The 22,403-nt window shown below is 36.0% G+C and overlaps 3 protein-coding genes across 4 annotated transcripts; 1 reads left to right on the top strand and 2 right to left on the bottom strand.

The window, feature by feature from the left end:
* Positions 1-292: 292 nt before the first annotated feature.
* Positions 293-10,445, bottom strand: LOC125849085 (uncharacterized). 2 transcript variants are annotated; one of them, XR_007444584.1, is made up of 10 exons: positions 10,134-10,445; positions 9,138-9,282; positions 4,208-4,376; positions 3,553-3,811; positions 2,593-2,681; positions 1,798-1,980; positions 1,632-1,717; positions 1,399-1,487; positions 502-1,056; positions 293-398 (listed from the first exon to the last, which is right to left on the bottom strand). XR_007444584.1 is itself a non-coding variant. In XM_049529092.1 (9 exons), the coding sequence occupies exons 1-9, from the start codon at positions 10,324-10,326 to the stop codon at positions 926-928; spliced, it is 1,344 nt and encodes a 447-aa protein (XP_049385049.1). In that variant the 5' UTR covers positions 10,327-10,445; the 3' UTR covers positions 293-925. The 2 variants fall into 2 exon arrangements, 1 of the variants encoding a protein (XP_049385049.1); XM_049529092.1 differs by having other exon boundaries at positions 293-1,056.
* A 633-nt stretch (positions 10,446-11,078) lies between these two features.
* On the top strand, positions 11,079-13,084 carry LOC125847715 (uncharacterized protein At2g23090-like). The gene is made up of 3 exons (XM_049527387.1): positions 11,079-11,268; positions 11,496-11,536; positions 12,767-13,084. Exons 1-3 carry the CDS (start codon positions 11,196-11,198, stop codon positions 12,884-12,886), a joined length of 234 nt encoding a protein of 77 aa, XP_049383344.1. The 5' UTR covers positions 11,079-11,195; the 3' UTR covers positions 12,887-13,084.
* A 430-nt stretch (positions 13,085-13,514) lies between these two features.
* On the bottom strand, positions 13,515-21,314 carry LOC125847714 (casein kinase II subunit alpha-2-like). Its single transcript, XM_049527386.1, has 10 exons — positions 20,968-21,314; positions 19,614-19,743; positions 18,524-18,718; positions 16,760-16,917; positions 15,216-15,306; positions 14,965-15,030; positions 14,690-14,772; positions 14,428-14,491; positions 14,220-14,288; positions 13,515-13,742 (listed from the first exon to the last, which is right to left on the bottom strand). The coding sequence occupies exons 1-10, from the start codon at positions 21,051-21,053 to the stop codon at positions 13,683-13,685; spliced, it is 1,002 nt and encodes a 333-aa protein (XP_049383343.1). The 5' UTR covers positions 21,054-21,314; the 3' UTR covers positions 13,515-13,682.
* Between the last annotated feature and the right edge of the window lie 1,089 nt (positions 21,315-22,403).

Raw genomic sequence — 22,403 nt, 5'->3', positions numbered from 1 at the left:
ACACTCAAATCAAACTTCAATAGACTTCAATGCAAGACAAAAACAAAATTAGTGGGGTCGATCAATTGGTGGAGGCTGAGTCGCCAACAATTTGGAGTGACTTGGGTGAGATTTGGAGCCAATCAAGGGGAATTGGACAAACCATTCCACTTCCTCAAAATTCTAATCTATCAGCCAAGAACTTGTCAATTTCAACAAATTTATCACTTAATTGCTAACACCCACACACCCAAAAAAAAAAAAAAGAATTTAGAGCTCCGTCAGCCTCATCCATTTTCAATGAAACTGAAATTTGGCACATACATTCCAAGACAAGCACCCCACTAAATTTATTTTACATTAAAAGGTTCCCCTAGGTGAGATCATTTTTTACGTAATCTTTCTTCAAATTATAATATCTGCAATCCAACCAAATAATTGAAGGACATATCACCATGATCTAGAGATCATGTCTGCCTATTTGTAGAAAACATGATAAGAAAGAAGAGAAATTCCTCTTACTCTTAGGTGATTTCTGAATATGAAACAAGACTTTCCGCGGACCATCAGAATTCTGAAGAGCTGTTATGCAAACTAAGCCACCATGTACTCTGTTGCTCCCCTGGTATTAAACTTCTCCACAAAATTTACTAGAAGCATCATTTAGCATTGCCAGGGCAACAATCTGCAAAGTGTCTCGAGAGTAAAATTGAACTCCACAGTGAGATCTCCACTGAACCTTGTTGGTTAAGCAATGTGAGAATAACTGACCGTTGAAACTGGTTACAGCTCTTTATTGATTTTCCATATTTGCAGAGCATGTTACTTAATTTGCACCCATCATCACGTTCCAAGGCCACAGCTTCTTTATCTTTAAACTAACTTGGTCGGCTAAATACAGGATACACCCACATGGATAACAAAAGTTAAAAACAAATGGAAGGGGTCATAATTTGTGCCAGTTCTGGTGTGGTTGCTTTCCAAGCCGCTTTAACATATACATGCATCCAGCTGCAGAAAAAAGACCAAGAGCCGCCATAGCTATAATTGTTGAATTTTCAATATTCTGGTAGAAACCTCTCTGCAAAATTCAAAATAGCAGACTATCCAAAATATTCAATAAATCAGCAGAAAGAAAAAAGAATATCATGATGAAGTTTGACATGTGGTACCATACAATTAAGTAAACCGTTATCTAGAAGCTCAACATAGAATAAAAGAAACTATGTCGCATTTATCTTAACTGAGAAGATGTGGATACTAACCAGAACTATAAATTTCCAAGCAAGAACATCTAGGTAAAGTTCAAGCACTATATACTTAAATGGATTCTACTGGGAATAAAATCCACTATAATAAGTGAAGAGGATCTCTTCTGATGAAATAATGGATTAAATAATACATATGATAAAACAGAACATGCCTGAATCAGAAGGAACAACATAAGCGCATTTGAAGGAGCGATCGATAAACTCATCATTCCTCCACGAAGATCATTAGGCACATACCTGCATATTAGAGGAAGAAAGGAACTTGAATGAAAGAAAACTTCCAGCCAAATATATGAGAGAGCAGGCTATGCTTGAGTAGTTGAGTTACACAATTATTAAAGCCGTGACTGATAAAAAAATTATAAGTGCAGCATAGTTTACATGGTTCTCAATCTGGCGAGTGAAGGCAAAACCAATCCCACACAAGCATGAAATATGCAGAATAGCATCAAAAGAATTTCAACGTCCTGCAACAATATCACAAATTAAGGTTGATGACATTACTTGATATTTGAACAGCTTGAAGAAAAGAAAACTCGTAAAATACCTGATAATCAAAAGCTACAACGGAAGTGACAAAGCCCATAATAATACAGGCATATACTAAGCACTCCTCTGTTCGGAGTGATAAAGGGCCACTGGAGAACCAGGAAAATGCAGTGCTTCCAAGCATTTTCGCACCAAGTACACATGGGTATACCAAACCTAGCAAAACCTCTCTCCCATCTGCCTAAAAATCCAAACAAACTTTAAGGAGAAAATATATCAATCTTTTTGGACCAGGAACAAATACGGTGAGATGGGATTTCAGAAGGGAAAGAAAATGTAATGTTAAACAATCAACCTGGTAAATCAGTATTCACAAAATTTGAGAGGCATAGATATTGGCCACAAAAAGATTACTTCATAGATTTCAATAATAGAAAGATGGTTTAATGCACTTGTACAGTCAACATTCTGATGTATCTTACACAAACAGTCAACAGCCACTCTCTCTCTCTCTCTCTCGGTATAAGAATGGATCTCATCAATCTTTCCAAAGAAGGCCTCTCACAGTAGTAACTAAAATATTTCCTCTATACATTTTTCCTTGACACACTTCCATTTCCAATTTTGAGACCCAAAGTACAAAAGAATAATTAACTTTCAATATTTTAAATCTAATACAGGAGGTGTGTTTTCGTATAGATAACTTCAACTACTCTCTTCAAAATTAAGGTAAGTAGATTAACAAATTTAGCGCTCCTATTAGAATACATTTCCATGAGAAAACAATAATAGGAATTGGAGAGTCAGAAACGCTGAAACAGTATCCTTTACAGGAAGCTTGTCAAAATCATACCACAATGGTTGGAGCCCAAGTAATCCAAAAAACTGCAATTGAGAAGTGGATGGTAGCTTGGGTCCATGACAAAAGCCAAACCCTTTTATCTGCCAAGAATACAATTGGAAAAAGATTAGAAAGTCTATCCAACCACTCCCAATGTCATCAAAATTAGCATTTCTTACAGATGCATGTTCTCCATCTCATACCATATTAAGATGTTGCAGAACTTCTAATTTCTGAAATTGGACCATTTTAATTATCTTAAGCATTACATTGAAAATAACATATAAGCCCAAAATTAGGTACAACCTCATTTTGTATTAGAAAATTACTATACTCGTACTGTCTGATATACCATTCTGGTAGTATTTACTAACTAAAAAGGGATAACTTTCTCTCTGTTTTATGGCTCTGTTATGCTTTCATGCTCTTCTAAAGTATGGACTTCTGTTTTTGAGCTAAGTTGATCAAGTACCAACCAAAATAAGATCACAGCAAGAAAAATAAGGTAGCTGCACATAGTTTGAACTTTGGTCAAGGGAATAAGGGAGAAATTGGAGACAGAGTGAAAAATAAGGTTGACAATGCCTATAAGATTGTGGTCAGCATTTTGAATTCCTTCTTCCTAACTTCCCCTCTCTTTCTATCGCCACCCCTTTCTTCTTTTTAACTCAAATGTGGTACATTGCCTCCTTTTACTGGAAAGGAAAGCGCCAAAAAGTAAGGAAATAAGTTGAGCCAGATTTCTCGTGACTATCCAAGAATTCCAATATTCGAATTGTGGATTTTAGCGGTAAAGCTTATCTGATTTTATTTATTTTAAGAATCTTTTTATCAGGAGATCCACAGAATTGATTAAATATTTCTTTTAGTGTAACATTCGCCTATGGAAATGTGTCCCTCAGTTAAGTTGTGACGACAGAAAGTTATATCTTCAGGAAAAGGAACATAAGAATAAAAATGGAGGACTCATACCACTGAGTATGTATGTACGGAATTTAGTCTGATAATCTTTAAGAAGAATTGATTTTGGATCTTCCTTCCATCCTCGGCTGACATAAGCCAGAGTACTAAGAGCCATTATTACCACTGCACTGGATGGAGCAAGCAAACTTGTCTTTTCATGACCACCAATTAACCAGTTACCAACCACTTGGCTTCCAATAAAATATGCAGATTCAACAAAAGTCATTAACCAAAACATGTCATTCACTGAATCCTGCCTCTGCTCAAGCTGCAAAATGATTATAAGGATAACTCGTCTTACTCTACTATCAAAGATTCAAAATCATGCAGAAATCTGAAATCCGACTGTGAAGACTCCCCAAGCGACAAAAATGTTCAAATATAATCACAGATGCTGCTACGGCATGAATAGGCCCAAAATAGGTTAATGTAGTTGGCAAAGAAAGAAACTCTAAAAGACTATAGATGCACACTCCCCCACCCTAACCCCTTAGCATTTACTACATTTATTCATCTTTTTTTTTTTGGTACAATAAAGATTTCCTAGATTTATTCATTTTAAGAAATGGATAAGAATTTTGAGTTAACAAGTCTTCATAATTGTACTTCCCCCATGAAATAGCAAATCATATAATAATAACAAACAGAGATTCTGAAGGCAAACCTTATCATGCTCAACAACCATCCATGTCTCGAAGTTGAAGAAAAATATCGTAGAGGCAAGAGAGAGACAGATGCTAGCGAGCCAAATACTTGGATGTCCAGTCACCCTCCGCCATATGGCAACAAAAAGATGCAGCAAGCAAAATAACAAGCTGATTTTTCTCTGGCCACTGCATGAAGAGAGACAACATAATGATAAGTCTGACAGATGGTATTTGTAAAATATAGAGACAATGGACCAATTTCCTTGTTCTATTATTCCAAGAATAAGAGCTATTTGTAGGTGTACATGTAAATCTATCTAAAGAAATAAAATCAGAAAATATCCCTAAATATCTCTAAGATCCCTAAAGATCTCTAAATATAATTATGTTATGAGTAGATATGACTATGTACATTTTGTAACACTCCCCCTCAAGTTGGAGCATAGATATTAATCATGCCTAACTTGTTACAAAGATATTCCACCCGAGTTCCATTCAAAGCCTTCGTGAATATATCACCCAATTGCTCTCCAGTCTTCACATAGCCAGTAGAAATCACGTTCTCTTCAATCTTCTCACGGACAAAGTGACAATCGACCTCAATATGTTTTGTCCGTTCATGATACACTGGATTTGAGGCAATGTGTAGAGCAACCTGATTATCACACCAAAGTTTTGTTGGAAAAGAAGGATTCAAACCAACCTCAGCTAAAAGGTGTTGTATCCATAGTATTTCACATGTGGACTGAGCCATAGCTCTATACTCGGACTCTGCACTAGATCTAGATACAACATTTTGTTTCTTACTCCTCCAAGATACTAGATTTCCACCAACAAAGACGCAATAGCCAGTAGTCGATCTTCTATCAATTCTTGATCCTGCCCAATCTGCATCTGCAAAGCATTCAACACGAGTATGTCTGTGGTCGCTATACAATATGCCAAGGCAAAGGGCTCCTTTCAAATAACATAGAATTTGTTCCAAGGCAGCCCAATGTTTGACTGTTGGTATAGACATAAATTGACTAACAATACTAACTGCATAGGCAATATCTGGACAAGTCACAGTAAGGTAATTTAGTTTCCCAACCAACCTTCTGTATCTTTCTGGATCATCAAAAGGTTCAGCATCATCCTTAGTAAGATGTGCATTAGGAGCCATTGGTATGCCACACGGTTTTGCTCCCAACTTACCAGTTTCTGCAAGTAGGTCAAGTACATACTTTCTTTGAGATAAGAAAATCCCATTCTTGCTTCTGGCTACTTCTACACCTAAGAAGTATTTCAGTTGTCCCAAGTCTTTGGTATGAAACTTGGCATGTAAAAACTGCTTGAGAGAAGAAATTCCAGTATCATCTCCTGTAATCACAATATCATCAACATAGACAACTAGAAGAATAATACCAATCATTGATTGTCAGTAAAAGACTGAGTGATCACACTTGCTCTTCTTCAACCCAAATTCTTGAACTACATCTCTAAATTTTCCAAACAATGCACGAGGACTCTGCTTTAGACCATATAGAGATTTTCTTAGATGACAAACTTTTCCATACTCCCCCTGAGCAACAAACCCAGATGGTTGCTCCATATACACCTCCTCATGTAGATCACCATAAAGGAAAGCATTCTTGATATCCAGTTGATGTAAAGGCCAATGTTGAGAAGCAGCCAAGGAAATAAACAAACGAACAGAGGTGAGCTTAGCTACGGGGGAGAAAGTGTCAGAATAATCTACCCCATAAGTCTGAGCATAGCCTTTAGCCACAAGTCTAGCCTTAAGTCTTGCAATAGAACCATCAAGATTGACTTTGACGGTAAAAACTCATTTGCATCCTACTGCTTTCTTTCCCTTGGGTAGATCCACCAAATCCAACAACAACAACAACAAGCATTGCATTATCCACCAAATCCCAAGTATGATTTTCATCTAGAGCATGTATCTCTTCAAGCATTGCATTATGCTATCCAGAATGATTCAAGGCTTCTTTTACTGTTTTAGGGATAGTCACAGCGTCTAGAGAGCCAACCAAACAACTAGATGCAGGAGATAAGTGATCATAAGAAACAAAGTTAGCTATGGAATATGTGGATTTACACTGACGTGTACCTTTCCGAAGAGCAATAGGAAGGTCCAAACTTTCTGAAGGATCAAATGGAGAAGGATCTGATGATGGAGTTGATGTAGGGTATGTATCGTTAATCTCTCGCCTCTTTGAGTAAACTTGAACAATTGGTGGTCTTGCTGGTGCAGATTGAGTAGGTTGTGACGGCACAATGGTCGATTGATGCTCAATAAAAGAACTAGGAGATAGAGGAACAATATCAGTTGATTGTTCTGTTACAACACAAGTAACCTGATAGGCTAACCACTCATCTTCCTCCTCCTGACTTGTAGAATTTGGAGGTGCATAAAAGAATGGTGTAGTCTCTGAAAATACCACATCAGTTGATACTAAATATTTACCAAGTTCAGTAGAATAACACTGATACCCCTTCTGAAAGCGAGAATAGCCCAAGAAAACACAATGCTTTAGGATCCAACTTGGTAATAAATGGTCGAATATCTCGAACATAACATGTGCTTCCAAACACCTTAGGTTCCACGGGGAATAATGATTTGTTTGGAAAAAGAATATTATACGGCGTATTACCGACCAATACAGTTGATGGCATGCGATTGATGAGAAAACAAGTAGTAAAGATGGCATCAGCCCAAAATTGCTTAGGAACCTTCATTTGGAATAGCAGTGCCCGAGCTGTCTCAAGTAGATGCCTATTCTTTCTCTCGACAACTCCATTTTGAGAGGGTGTATCAACGCATGAAGATTGATGGAGAATACCATGTTGTCTCGTGTAGGACCTAAATAATTCTGACATATATTCTTTAGCATTATCACTCCTTAGAATACGCACTTTGGCATCAAATTGAGTTTTGACTTCAGCACAAAAGGCAGAAAAGTGAGTGAACACTTCAGATCTGCTCTTCATAAAGTATATCCAAGTCATTCGAGAAAAATCATCTACAAAAGTGACAAAATATTTATGCCCAGTTTTGGAAACAACAGGACATGGTCCCCAAACATCAGAATGAACTAACTCAAAAGCTGACTCGACTCTCTTATTAACCCTTGGACCTAATGAGATGCGATGATGTTTTGCAAATTGGCATGACTCACATTCCAATGAGGAAATATTCTAAAATTGAGGGCAAAGCTTTTTCAACAAAGGTAACGAAGGATGTCCCAGTCGACAATGTGCCTCAAATGGAGACACGACACTAGAGCAGGCAATGGATGGAGACTCCCACTCATCAAGGATATAAAGGTCATCAGAAACATGTCCTTTACCAATAACCTGATTTGTTATAAGATCACGAAACAAACAATAATCGGGAAAGAACGAGAAATAACAATTAAGTTCTCTCGTAACTTTAGTAACAGAAATCAGATTAAACGCCAATTTTGGTAGACTTAGTACAGATGACAGAGTAATAGACGAGGTTGGTTGAACAGTACCGAATCCAACGCTATTACAAGTTGATCCATCAGCTACAGTAACAGGAGAGGCTGCTTTGTGTGATCTAAAGCTAGAGAAAATATTAGGATTCCCTGTCATCTGATTTGTAGCACCTGAATCGTTTACCCATTTATTAGAAGAGCTGATAAGACATGTTTTATTTGACCTAACAAAGGAATTAACAAAAGCGGATTCCTTCAAAGATTCCTGATATTGAGAAAATTTGGCAAACTCCTCAACCGAAACCAAAACCATTTTGTCGGATAATGAACGTGAAGCAGCAACTTTTGACCGATCTGTCATTTTACCAACTATATTTGGAAGTGTTTCAAAATCCCCAAACAAACAAACAGCAGCCTAAAAACACAAAAAAAAAGAAACTGACAGTAGCCAAACTCGATGGCCCTCTGGAAATAATTTCCCAAATAAGCTTCAAATCGCCTCCAACAAACAATATCAACTCACAAGTTGATCAAGCAACAATTTCACTGCTGCACTCATACACAATTTCCATAATCAAGTATAATTAGCAACAAATAGAGAAGTCTCAAACCTGACCAAAGAGGGTCCACAGATTCTGTTTGGAGGGTTTTCTTCTCGGAAAAATTGGTCCTATAATTAGGGGATCACCACCAATCAGCCAGAAATGACAAGCCGACGCTGGAAAAGAAAGCCGGACCAAGTTTGGTCCACTCACGCGTGGCAGAAACTAAATTTTAGCTCACTAATTTCATTCACGGACACTGACCAGATTCCGGCAAGCTCCGGTGAGCTTTCTGACTGACAAAGAACATATAATGCTCTGATACCATGTAAAATATAGAGACAATGGACCAATTTCCTTGTTCTATTATTCCAAGAATAAGAGCTATTTGTAGGTGTACATGTAAATCTATCTAAAGAAATAAAATCAGAAAATATCCCTAAATATCTCTAAGATCCCTAAAGATCTCTACCTATAATTATGCTATGAGTAGATATGACTATGTACATTTTGTAACAGTATTCTTGACTTATCAAAAAAATGATTTATCTTATGGAGCTCCATCACAATTTTGAGAACGATAAACGATTGAAAATAATAATGATAATCATCATGACCCAATACCATTTAGTACTTTGAAACATATTCTGGTCAAACACATAGCTTCAAGTTCAACCTTTGTTGGACAGTTCAGAGGAAAAATGATCTCATAGTCCAAAAAGAATGCATCAAAGGAACGTAGATCAGATTGATACTTCATCTCTCCCAAAATGGAAGTTCTATTTCATTTCGAAGTTGAACCAAATAATCTTAGTCTAAAAATTTGAATTTATGATTTATGGAACTCCAAAAGAATGAAAATGGCAACTTGCAGTATACCATAATGGTTATGCAAATAGAGATGGAACATGGTAAACACAGAAAACTAGGCAGAGTACCCTTACATCAAATCTGAGAGCATGCCCAAAAAGGTACCAACAAAGAGAGCAGTTGTGTATCCAATACATAGAGAGATGACCATCTGCTCCCTACTAATGCCATGGAACGCCAAGTCGTACTCTCCAAATACAGCCAACAAGCCTTCCATTACTGTAAAAAGTTAAAATAAATAAATAAATGATTTTGAATCAAAGCAATCATAAAAAGGACACACTTATATATCGAGGACATAATAAAAAAGGGAAGCATGCCTTTTTTTGATGCAATATGTGATTTGCGTGTACACCTTAACACATGCTCTATGATCAGTAATTACCATATCTCTATCAAGTTAAATTAATAATTGACAACTCTGTGGTGTCAGCTCAGCCTTAGCATAATATGCTAATAAACAGATTACAAAGGGAGGAACTTGTATCAGTATCTCAATTCACACTCCACGTTCGATGTAAAGTTCCCCTATTAACACATAACTCCATCTGTTAGAATAGCTTCATTGAGTCTTGAATAAACTTTTGAATTTGATTGATATAAATTTGTATAGATGTTTATTACTCTACTATAACTACAGGATACTCCACTTTTGAGAACTCCGTTCATCTGAGTGATCCACAAATGAAAGAAATATCTAACTAGATAAAATGCTCAATGTAGCAACGTACAAATTAAGCGATAGTCCATCTATCCAATTAGTTTGAGACTTCAACTTGACCATTTTTAGAGCTAAGTCAGACTAGTTTAATTCATTTCATTTCCAAGTTAAAATTTACACATCCAGAACCTGCTAGAAGTTTCATTTTTTCTCCTTGGACAAAAAAGAAGGTAAATATCAAACATTAGAAATAGAGGAAATGTGACAGTCAACAAACAGGGAAACATGTAAAGTTTACTACTTAGCACCAATTTTAGCAGCAAGTAGATTCTATGAGTTAATTAGCACACTGACATTTCCTGATAATACATTCAATGGTCAGACAAAACAACTCGGAAAACAACGTCACCTGAAGAAAGCGAATAGAGTAAAAGGAAACTTCTCTGGAAACGAATGAAGGAAGACGAAGGTGCGTGATCGAAAATGGCGGAACTTCTGGTGCTGTTTGGCAAATAGTAGATTGACAAGCAACATGATATGAAGAAGAATAAACACAGGGCTGGATTTGGCTCCCAAACATTGCTCTCGACGATCACCCCCATTCTTAAGAAAATGTACAAGAAGTATTTCACCGGATCTCAAAATTACTAGATCATCCCGGCGAATAGTGGAACGTGTCTCAGTACCCTGTCAATAGAGCCTTGCAATGAACTGTTTCCAAGGCGGGTTAATTTTCAGTGAACTGAAAGCCCATTTAGTTGGTCAGAACCCTAATTGGACCGATATGTAACATTCCATGTAAAGCCCAATGACGTTCCTAGCAAATAACCAAGTTGGAAAATAATACCTTTTAATGAATAATTATTGGTTTTAGCTATATATTTTTTATTATAATTATTATTTATAGTAATACTATGATAAATTTGTATTCATGCAAAATAAATGTATTATAAGTGTTTTTATATAATACGTATATTTGTTTAGTAAGAAATTGACACAGTACTATAAGTGTAAATATATTATCCATCAATAAAACTTATTTTATAAATTTGTTCTCTATAATATGTATTATACGTGTTTAGTGAAAGTAAATATTTTCTTTACGTAAGTTCCTCCAAAGAAATTTTTGGATTATTCTTATTGAAATTGGTCTTTAATTTTTGCTTTAATTGTACATCTAATAAATACTATGAATTATTTTGAATGAGATAATACAAACGAACGCAATCTAAAAAGGAGATTTTGATCAATTTTAGCATAGGTAAATCAAATTAATGTTAAATATTTAAAATTATAAGTTCATTCAAGCAAAACTTATATAAAAAAATAAAGAGTATTAAAGAAAGGGGTGTTCGAAGACCAAACCTGTCCTTTCAACATATTTTTGACCCCTCTATTCCCTGCAACTGCCGTAATCCCCGCCACTGTTTTTCGCCTGTAACAGAAGAGCTCTCTAGGGTTTCAATTCGTAATGGGTGGAGGCAACGGTCAGAAAGCCAAGATGGCTCGTGAGAAGAATATCGAGAAGATGAAAGGCGCAAAAGGTATTTTCTTTCTATCCATGGAATGATCTGAACCCAATTTCATCCACATCGTGCTCTTAATTCAATTGGTCAATTAGACTTGGTTTAAGCCTATTCGATCTCGTCGTTAGAATTCGACGTGGCTGAGAGTGCCTTAATTGCTCTTTTTGTTTGTTTAGATGCTGAGATATTTACGTTAATCGTCGATCTTTTGGCTTTTTACTAACTCTCTAATTATCTATATGCAGGAAGCCAACTCGACGCGAACAAGAAGGCTATGAATATCCAGGTAAAGCATTTTTCTTTATGCAATTTTAGTATGTAATGGGTAATTACTGAATCCCAATATGTGACCTTGTTAAGCATATATTGGATAGTCCCAAACCCAAATAAAGGATTGTGGTAGGATGAAAGCCAACGTGATAATAGTATAACTAGGACGAATAAACCCCAATAGAGCAGGAAGGATAGGATTTTTCATATAACACATACCAATTAATTTGGGATTGAGGCATAGTTTATTCCTGAATAGAGATGATGAAGGTTAATTGGAAAGATAGTCTTATGTTGCTTCTTTGGATGTCAGAGTGATTTCTTTTGTCCCTTTGGTGATAAAATTGGTTAATGTCTATATTTTGTCTTAATGACCAACACACGCCTCTGCCTTTTCAAGTAAGGAGACATGAAATATAGAAAGCACATATCCTCAAAATCGGAAATATCTACATCATGTAGGCCATTGGAAGGATATAAATCTGTTAATGACTTCGTCAGGATAGTCCAGTAGTATCGTAAGAAGAGGGGCATCATACGTTGAAGGCGAGAACCGATCAATCACTTAGATACCCTTATCACCTATAATCTTTTGTTATTGTGTTTGGGCTAGTAACGTCATGGTGTTGGAACTTCAATTCTCTTTGTATGAGTTCAAAGTACTTTTCTTCGTATTTCATAATGACAACCCAATAACGGCAACTCTCAATCATGAGTTCCACTGTGTACTCTTCTTTATATGTTCTGTAATTTGGCTCATACAGCATGTGAAATGTTTAGTCCACTCTTCTTATTAGATACTGGCTATGTGGTTCAATACTCATATTTTTCTCCTTGATACTTTGAAAATCTGAATTTAGGGAATTCGCTTGTTGTGTATTTGCACATGAAGCTATAGTGGCCTCACACTTGTTGATGTCTTATTGGATTGTCTTTTGTCTTTCTTTTTCCAGCCTTTTAGGCTATTTTCTGTGATACTGTATAATCTCTACACTACTGCCAAAAAAAGTTCTTAGGCTTTCAATAGGAGATGGCCTAAGTAAAGAATGGCATTCAAGTCTTAACAATAATCTTTAATAGTCTATGGCTCTGCTTATCAGTGTCTACACAGATTTTCTCACCGTGTTAACTATTTTTATGTCTTCTTTCAGCCTCTGACAATTCATTAGTGTCTTTAGAATTCATCTTGATTGCTGTTTGCTTTGATCCTTCTCTAACTTGTCTGTATTGTTGCGGATGATGGCAGTGCAAGGTATGCATGCAGACATTTATGTGCACAACGTCAGAGGTGAAGTGCAAGGAACACGCCGAGGCCAAACATCCAAAATCTGATCTCGCTACCTGTTTCCCTCATCTCAAACAATAAACTTAGGTGTCAAACGTGTCTTGTAGAAAATGTTAGTATTATCTCCTATCACTAATCACAAAGTGTCAACCCAAGCAAGATATTTGTCCCCCACATAAACAGGTCGGGCCAAAATTTTAGTTGTGCACTCTACTCTTTAATGGTTGATATCATATGTGGTATAATTTGGGATTTGTCAATGAATTTGGCGGTGTTTTTGTTCAATGTGAGTGTGAGATGCGTTCTACAGGGTTACCTTCTTTCATTTAATTTTTGTTAGATGCATCTAAAGAAATTGATAATGGATAGCTGTAATTTAATTTCGCAAGTAGAGAGAAAATCTAAGCACTGTGGCCCCTCCACTGGATGGCCACGAGGTTTGAGGTTCTCCTCCTCAGCAAGGGCTTCTTTTCATTGTTCTATTGCCCTACACCATATCAATGAACTTACACAAAGGACAAACCACCAAAGCTGAATGCAGAAAAATCCAGTACACTGACGTACAAAGTGAACTCCTGAACTAATTTTCGAGAATCTGCTTCTGTTCACATCTAGGGAGGTACCTTGGGGGAAGAGGGTGGGGGGTGACTTTTGACGCCCAACAAGTCACTTCCATTTGCAATCAAGGTCCCGAGCAGGAAATATACAGAACACTATTTCTCTTGAAATGTTCAATGATGAAGATCTGTAATTCCTGAATTCAGATGTCGCTCAAGTTCAAATCCACATAGTTCTCATGAATGTCACTTAAATGGATACACAAGGTACATTACACCATAGTTTTTTTTTTCTTCCCATTAACAGCAAGACAAGAAAGCTACTGTGTCCTCATCCTGCTACTTTCAGCAGCCCTCACTTGCCCGAAATATGGATGGGCCTAAGAAACAGGGCAGAGAAAGCAGTTAGTAGGTTTCCCAACAGAGTGTTCAATACTATAGTTGTGCAAAACAAAACAAATACATGTATAATGTTCATTGTTAAAATAAATGATTGAGAGGGGGGAGTGGATTGATTCCAGCAAAGATGCAGATGCAACATCATGACAAAGGAAAAAACATAGCCAAGAGCAGAAACAGAAAGCAATAGGCACTTCACAATCACCAGCTTGTTTCTAACAGCATTTTAAAACAAAAAACTAGTCAAGTTGTGACTCTTCTACCCACTCTTCCTCACTGATCTCATTCATTTATCTCATTTATAAACCTTACATTTTGGTTTTGGTAAAGTATGTTTTAAAATGTCACAAAACCATTTTCTTTAATAAGCAATGGTAAACCAACATAAGACAGAAGCTGAGAAAACAAAGATGAGGCTCAGAGTTTAAAGCTCATTAATAGTGGATAAAAAGGATTACCATTGCTTCTTTTGCCGTAAGTCTAGTCTGATGATCATAACGAAGAAGCTTGTCAAGATAATCTATAGCCTGCAATGAGAACTCAAAATCAATGATCAAATGGGTAGTGAGGAACAGCCACTTGGGATTTTGAAGTGTACTTGTCACCATTGTTGGTTTCGTCTTATTCAGAAATACCATAGATACATAAATAGAGAGAGAACAATACCTCTGGTGACACTAGATGCTGATTGTCTGCATTAATAAATTTGGACCACGGCTTCCTACTGTGTCTGCAGGGGAAAGACAGATTGTATTCACCTTCAATAGCTAAGAATTTTGGCTATAAATGAGGACACACTTCTGCTAAACCTAGTTACTGAGATCAACTTAGTAACCCTATTTAGTCACAGCTCTAAGTTATTTTGTAATTGCCTTAGCCTAGTTTTATCTTGGCAATAAGGGTATAAACAAGAAAGCAAGAAGCATACCTCCCAACCATAGCCTCTAGCTGAGGATCAAGCTCTAGTTGATACTTGTGCAAATATGCATTCAACTCATCTGTCCCAAGTACCTATAACAACAATAATCTATCAAATCCATGTCAAGCAGCTATACGTTACTTTTATATAAATTGAGTGTTCACTTGCAACTAAAGTAACAACTGCATTGGTTGTTTTCAGTTGATTAACCTCCCCCCCGTCCCCCCTCATTCAAAGAACAAAATTAAGGTATATAAACCCATCGGTTAGTTACTAGGCATTACCTTTGCAATTTTGACGAGCTGATCCTGATTATCATGGCCATAAAAGAAAGGTTCCTTGCGGAAAATCTACCAAAGAAAAGGTATGGTCAAGCACAAAGAAAACAGGAGGAAAAAGAAGATTGATTCCAAACAAACAAATACAAACTTCTAACAAGTTCTTTCAGATGCTTATAGTTTCCCAGGCCCACAACTGATACCTTAAAACTATAAACCAACTGACAGCTTATACTATGAATCATAAAATTTCTCACCATTCCTGCAAACATGCAGCCAAGGCTCCACATGTCCAAAGAATAGTCGTAGTCTTGCAAGTCAACTAGAAGTTCAGGGCCCTTGAAATATCTGAAGTACAAGAAAAGAAGACCTCAGACTTGCTTCAATAACCTTGATAGTTTATGAACCACTAACTTACAGTGCGAAACCAATTTCCCATATGCAGCTATGCTGATAAAGAGTTAGTTTGACCTAAACAATTCCTAACCTTCTCCTATAATCCCATTGATTGTTTAAGTATTCTTTAATTGGGTATGGTTCAGAAGCAACTTCCACTCTTTGTAAGCAAGCCATCTTAGTGACTGATCAAAATGGTTCACTACAGAAGTTCATTTTCACCTTAACAAAAAATGCATGCAACCTAATTCTGCTCTATACATAAGTGAACAACATCTAGAAAGTAACGGTTTTAGAGAGAAGTGAAAGTAAGAGTGGATATATGCATTGCAAGTTTAGTCAACATAAAGAAGAGTGAAATTGAGATGAAATTAGATGAGATTGCAATGCCTAAATGCAAACATTCAGAATTTTAGGCTCACTGTTCCAGGAAAAGGAGTAATAGATGAAGATGTTACACGTAAAATCAAAATTGAACAGTTGAAATGGGGAAGTGCTATTTGAATGTAGTAATAGACAAAGATGTTGCAAATAAAATCAAAATCTAATGGTTGTAATTGGGAAGTGCTATAGTAAATGTTATGCGATAGCAGGATGCCTACCAAAAGTGAAAGGTAAGCTCTATAGAACAGCTATAAGACCAACAATGTTATATGAGAGTGAATATTGAGCCATTAAAAGTTTGCACATCCACAAGATAAATGTTGCAGCTAAGATAGATGAGTGATCATACAAGATTAGAGAACTGATCACATTCGCGAGAAGGATCAAGTAGCACACATCAGTGATAAAATGAGAAACGGTTGCTTGAGATGATTTGGTTATGTCTTGCATCAACCCCTCCTGATGCACTGACTCCTAGGTGTGAAACCATGGTGAGTGAAGGTGTTAAACTATAATTCTAGGGATCCATGCAAACTTACAGAGAGGCACAATGGAAGAAAAAAATCTATATAGGCACTACATATTAGTCGAGAATATACTAAAATGTTAGGAATCTTACTGTAGGTCCTATACTTTCTAGGAGTGGTTTAGCTTTTCAGAAGTTTGTCCCTTGAGAAAACATAGAGATTCTATAAAAACTTTATCTGTGTTTGCACAGTATGTGCAAGATATGGGTTTAAATGGAGTAACATGGACAACAAAAATCATATAACCGACCCCTACTTGTTTGGAACTGAAGGGTAGTTGTTGTATACATAAGTGAATGATGTTCCTTTTATTACTTCTAACTTACGAAATCTATAGCAAAGTCACTTGCTTTCTGATTAAAAACTCATGACTTGTCCAGAGAACAATTTGCAAGTAGAGCATGGATCTACAGATAGAGAAGCTATATGTAGGAAGTTGTTGCTGGCAAAGCAACTATGCCAGGTCCAGCCATACTGTCGGCAGATTATCTCACCTTGAAGCCACACGAACATTATATTCCTTTCCTGGGTGGTAAAATTCAGCAAGACCCCAATCTATCAAGCGAAGCTTCCGCAGTTCATGATCTATCATAACGTTATGAGGCTTGACATCCCTATGCATTATTCCCTGTGAATGGCAATAATCTAGTGCCTGCAGGTTCATAAGAAGTATCAGTTTCCGACCTCCATAAATTGGTAAGCATGTCAAGAAATGTATACAAAGAATAGGTCCCAAAGTGTATTAAACAACTGTCACAAGAAATGCTATGATCAACTGAAGGCCTCAGCAAATTCAACAGTCATGCCAAAAACATGAGTCTTTCTTTTCTTTCAAAAAGAAGGGGAAATTAATAGAGTAAATTAAGCGACTGGAAAAGTAAATATGCAGGAACAGAACTAACTTTTCAGCATAAAGCATTTGACAAACAAGAAACGATGAGCTGATACACAATGAGAAAGCTTGAAACGATGAGCTGATACACAATGAGACACAATGAGAAAGCTTGAAACGATGAGCTGATACACAATGAGAAAGCTTGGGAAGTTAAATTTATTTTCTTTTTTTCACAGAAGAAGGCAAAAGAAAGGAAACCTAGACATGTTTCTGCTCAGGTAGGCTGGTGATTTAGGCATGTAGCAAAAAGGAAGACCTAACTTCGAGATAGAAATCAACAGGATCCCATAATTAGCATCCCCATTTCCAAATAGTTCCTCTCACGTAAATCAGACAAAACAGGGAATATAATATTACTCATGAAAAAGGAAATTAAAATTTAAATAGCAATTAGCAAACAGAGGACAGAATATCCATGGCATTGGTGATTTTTTTTCCTTAACCAACTACATGATCAGAAGAATACAAGGAAGTTACTTAAGAAGTCCAAATTCAGTAAAGAAAATCACATTGTTAAGAGTAACAAAGAGCATAGCCATTCATCTAGATATAAAAATCAACTTCCAATAGGCATGCAGTGAATCTAAATCATATCGTCTGATAACAAGAGACGAAGTAAACACTTAACTACGAGGTCATTTACCTTGTAAAAACACATTCAGAAGCTATACTTAGACCCAATTGCAGAGGAAAGGTAATCAATTGGAATGACCAAGACAGTGAATGAGCTGACAATATCAATAAGAAAAATCTACATTTTTGTTGATGGATTTGAAATCCATGTATTGGCATGCAGGATAAGGTGAACAAATATGAGTTTTCAGTCTTAGTCATTCCCACTAACCCAAGATCATGAGACACTTTCGACAGACTCCCAATTATCTAACTATAGATGTAAGCTGAATCCAAATTAGTGCAATTTTATGGCACCAGAATCTTGGATTCCAAAATTTCCACTTGAGATGAGCCTAGGAGTTTAGGAGTTATAACTTTAATAGTTTGATCTCAAAATTTGATCGAAGTATATGAGAACATATCCACCCGATTCAGAAATAGTGGGTGAGCATAAGAAACTGGGGACTCCCAAAATCCTCATACTCATACAAACCTTGAAAAGCTGCAATAGAAGGAAGTTTGGAGGCAGACAAACTTTTGACCAGATAATAAGTTAAGACATGAGTTATAAGTACAACTCTATTCTTGGTTCTGAGAGAAGAAAGAAGATACAGAAAAGAAGGACCAAGAGGATAGGAAGTATATAACTGTTACCTTCCTCAAAAAAAAAAAAAGGAAGGTCAGGGGAGAGGGAGCATATGTACATAAAAGCCATAGTGACTGCCATCTAATGGGTTTATCATCTTACCTTGAGAAGCTCATATATGTAGTACCGTATGTCATAATCTGTTAGCGTTGGGTACAAAACCTTGAAATCTGTGCTGTTCACGTACTCAAAAATCAAGCTTGGAGTTTTTGAATGCTGATCTCTGACGATATCAAGGAGTTTGACAATGTTTGTTCCACCACAGAGGTTTTGCAATATCTTTATCTCTCTTTTGATCTACACAACACCACTAATGTCAAGTCAAAAGCATGCATATTCTTTTTTGTTTTTTTTCCAATAGAAAGCACAATATTACAAACTAAAACTGTGTTATATAAAAATTAAGTTAAAGAAAGGATAGGAGGAAAAAAGGTATATGCACAGTGGATACATAACACTACCAAAATGATCAAAAAATGTCATCAAGAGATGAACCTAGTACCATGTTGTTGAGGATGGCTAATTTTTTCCAGATTATGTCACAAACTGACCAATTTTAGGCATTATGCATTTCGTAGAACCGAGAACGTAACTGACAATTTTTTTATTTTTTTTTGATGAAGTAAATGTTCCATTGAAGGCATCAAGAAGATGCAAATTAGTTACAAAAGTAGAAGCAAAAACAGTTGGTCTGCTGGCTCAAGTACAATTATGCTAAAACTAAGGAGCCAACAAAATTTGAAAAACTATCCAGGGAATCTACATAGGACAAATTAACCCAACTGTACTGACAATTTTTTCCAAAGTTCCAAACGGGGGAGACTTCACTAATTTCTTTGACACCCTATCAACACATGAATAGATAAGTGAGAGTAGGCTTTTTAATGAGTTAAATACAGATTTTTCCATCAAAGCTGTCAATGTTGATAATTCTCCATAGATATTAAGCCCCTTTATATGAGTTAAATATAGATTCTTCCATTAAGGCTGTTAATGTTAATGATTATCTATAGATATTAAGTCAGACAAAAATAAGTATTGAATTACGTAAGAAGTCTTCCTGCAAACTTCTTCATTTTTTTCCTTTGAAGCAGAAAAATGAAATCTTAATTCAGCCAAAAAGAAAGAAGAAACATAGTATCTTCCTAGCAGTATGAGTTCCGTAAGTTCAACAATGCAAGGAACGTCATACCTTTTTCTTCTTAACAGGTTTCAGGATCTTGATTATGCACTTCTCGTTGCTGTTAACATTTATACCTTCAAAAACTTCACTGTATTTTCCTCTTCCAACTTTTCGAACAACCTCATAGTCATCCTGATCACTGCAATAATGAATATGACGGACACTAGTGAGGATAATACAATGTAGCTGGTGCATTAAAGTTGAGTAAGTCAAATAGGATCAAATCTGAAACCAATACTTATGAAAGATGAAACTAATTGTTGAGCCAAGGGTCAAGGCACTCTAGAAACAAGATTAACAAACTATAATCTCCCACTTTAGCAAGACAAGTTTACAATTCCCGTTAAGCAAAATGCTCTCGTTTTGACAAATGCAGCAGAACGATACAATAACAAAAACAAACTACTAATTGGTGTAAACTAAATGAAGCCTCTATAATTATCCGCTCCACTTCGGGCCATGTCATTCCAATACTCATTAATTCAACTTTCAACACTAAAGTAAGGGTTCTAAATATAACTCTTGTTCCTAGACTTACACAAGCATTGCTTAGTGTGTACCAACACGTCTAATCCTTAAACTCAACAAATTGGTAAAATAATATTTGATATTTATCATCCATTGAATCATGTGGAAGCAAATAGAGAAGTAACAAACCTATAAAGACTCGAAGCCCAACCTAATCTGAAGCCACAAAATATAGGAAACTTGCCTCAGCTCAACAAGACTAGACAGGAGTTTTGCATTAACCCAATAGATATTTTCCATTATGAAAGAGGAAAGTTTTCATTGAGTCATTCCGTTCAAGATAGCAGGAATTTGCCAAAATAGCATCTAACACTGATCACCCAATTATCTATTACACAAAAAAATAGTAATAAGAAACCCAACATTTGTTTTCGGGTTTCACCCACGCCTGGAGTGGAGTGGATGTCACAATGCTATGTAACCACCACTTTTCTTTCAGACGAAAAAAACAAGGAAACAAACATAACCAAGAATTATGTACTTGGATGCTGTAAGTGGATGTTACAATGCTATGTAACGCCCACTTTTCTTTCAGACGAAAAAAACAAGGAAACATAACCAAGAATTATGTTCTTGGATGCTGTAAGTCGATGTTACAATGCTATGTAACACTCACTTTTTCTTTCAGACGAAAAAAACAAGGAAACATAACCAAGAACTATTTTCTTGGATGCTGGAAGTCGATGTTATTATTTACTTAACAATCTTACAAAAAAAAAAAAAGGTAGCAAAGAGCATCTAATTCAAGTATTTCAATCTATCATCCAGTATACAAACCCCCAAAATTAATAACAAAATCAAAAGCGATTAGGGTTAAATAAGGAAAAAAATTTACCCCCATTGAACAGTTAGCGATTCGTAATCCCAATATTCCCTAGGACGAAGCACATTGATGTCGGTGTATACTCGAGCTTTAGACATGGTTTTATCGGAAATCAGAGACTGAAGAGTTGTTGATTAAGGTATCGGATTTCGGAAAAGGGGAAACAAAGAAGACGCAGGCTGGGTAGATGCGGAGGAATAATTGGGCCCAGCTTCTGTTTGACGCAACCGCCAGAGCAGTAACACTACTTTACTTACAGAACGCGCACAACATTTTTAGGAAAAAGCCATAGATTGGGAAAAGCTTTTTGCTCTCTCTTGTGTATGCTATTGGGACCCTTTCACTCTCTACAGGGAAATATCTTATATGGTCGGTGCCAAGTGGCTAATTTGCTTTTGTTAATATTGAAGTGTTTTTATATTATTTTCGCTAAAGGGTCAGAAACTTTTCTGATTTATCAATTAGGTCCGTCTATTTTTTAACTAACCAAAAAAAATAGAATAGGGGAACGGTTGATATTAGGGGTTTGCCTGATATGGTATATATCGAAATATCATATCATATCAAAAAATTTAATATCGTAATTTTGAAATTATTGTATTTGGTGGTATACATTTTAATTTTTTTGATATTCAGTACGGTATTTGATATTTAATATCGAAATATGAAATATCATACCGAAGTATATAGTTACATAAATAATATATATATATTATTAAAATACTACTTAACAAATATGCAACCCAGTATTAGTATAAAGTGAATGTTTAAAAGTTAAAATTTTGACTACTCTATTTTGATTGAAATGTATTTGAATTGTAAATAATTAACAAAATGAGTTGTTTGTACATATGATACAATTGAAATATTTTTTTAATTGTCGAAGTCATAGTACTCTATTATACGAGTATATATTAGTCGAAATTGAATAAATTATGGTTACCGATTTATCATACTGTAAAATACCAAAATTGAACTTCAATATACCAAACCATATCGGATTAAATTGGTATGGTAATGGTATAATGTTTTAAAAATCAAATACCAAAATTACGATATAGAAACTTTCAAATACCGTACCGTACCGTACCATACCATGCCCACCCCTAGTTAAGATTGAATCTTTCGCTAATGGGTCGTAGCTTAGTCTATTCGAAAAATCATTTTTTTATTAGGGGTGGACCCATATAGAGCCTTTTGGGTGTTCTAGCACCTACTAACCTCGTACCGAAATATATATATATCTTTGTAGAAAGAGCTATATGTATAAAATTAACATAGAGCACCCAATGAACAAATAATCTGACTAGTCTAATGGCTCTTGGTGGATCCTTAAAGTCTTTTTAGTGTTGTTGAGTTTGAATTCGAATCTCACTTTTAACATGTTTTTTTTAGAGCTCCCATGACCTTACAATCCTATATCCGTCACTACTTCTTATCAAGTAAAG

This window comes from Solanum stenotomum, chromosome 12, assembly GCF_019186545.1.
Source record: "Solanum stenotomum isolate F172 chromosome 12, ASM1918654v1, whole genome shotgun sequence".
NCBI classification, from domain to species: domain Eukaryota; kingdom Viridiplantae; phylum Streptophyta; class Magnoliopsida; order Solanales; family Solanaceae; genus Solanum; species Solanum stenotomum.
This window is presented reverse-complemented; position numbering and strand designations above follow the sequence as displayed.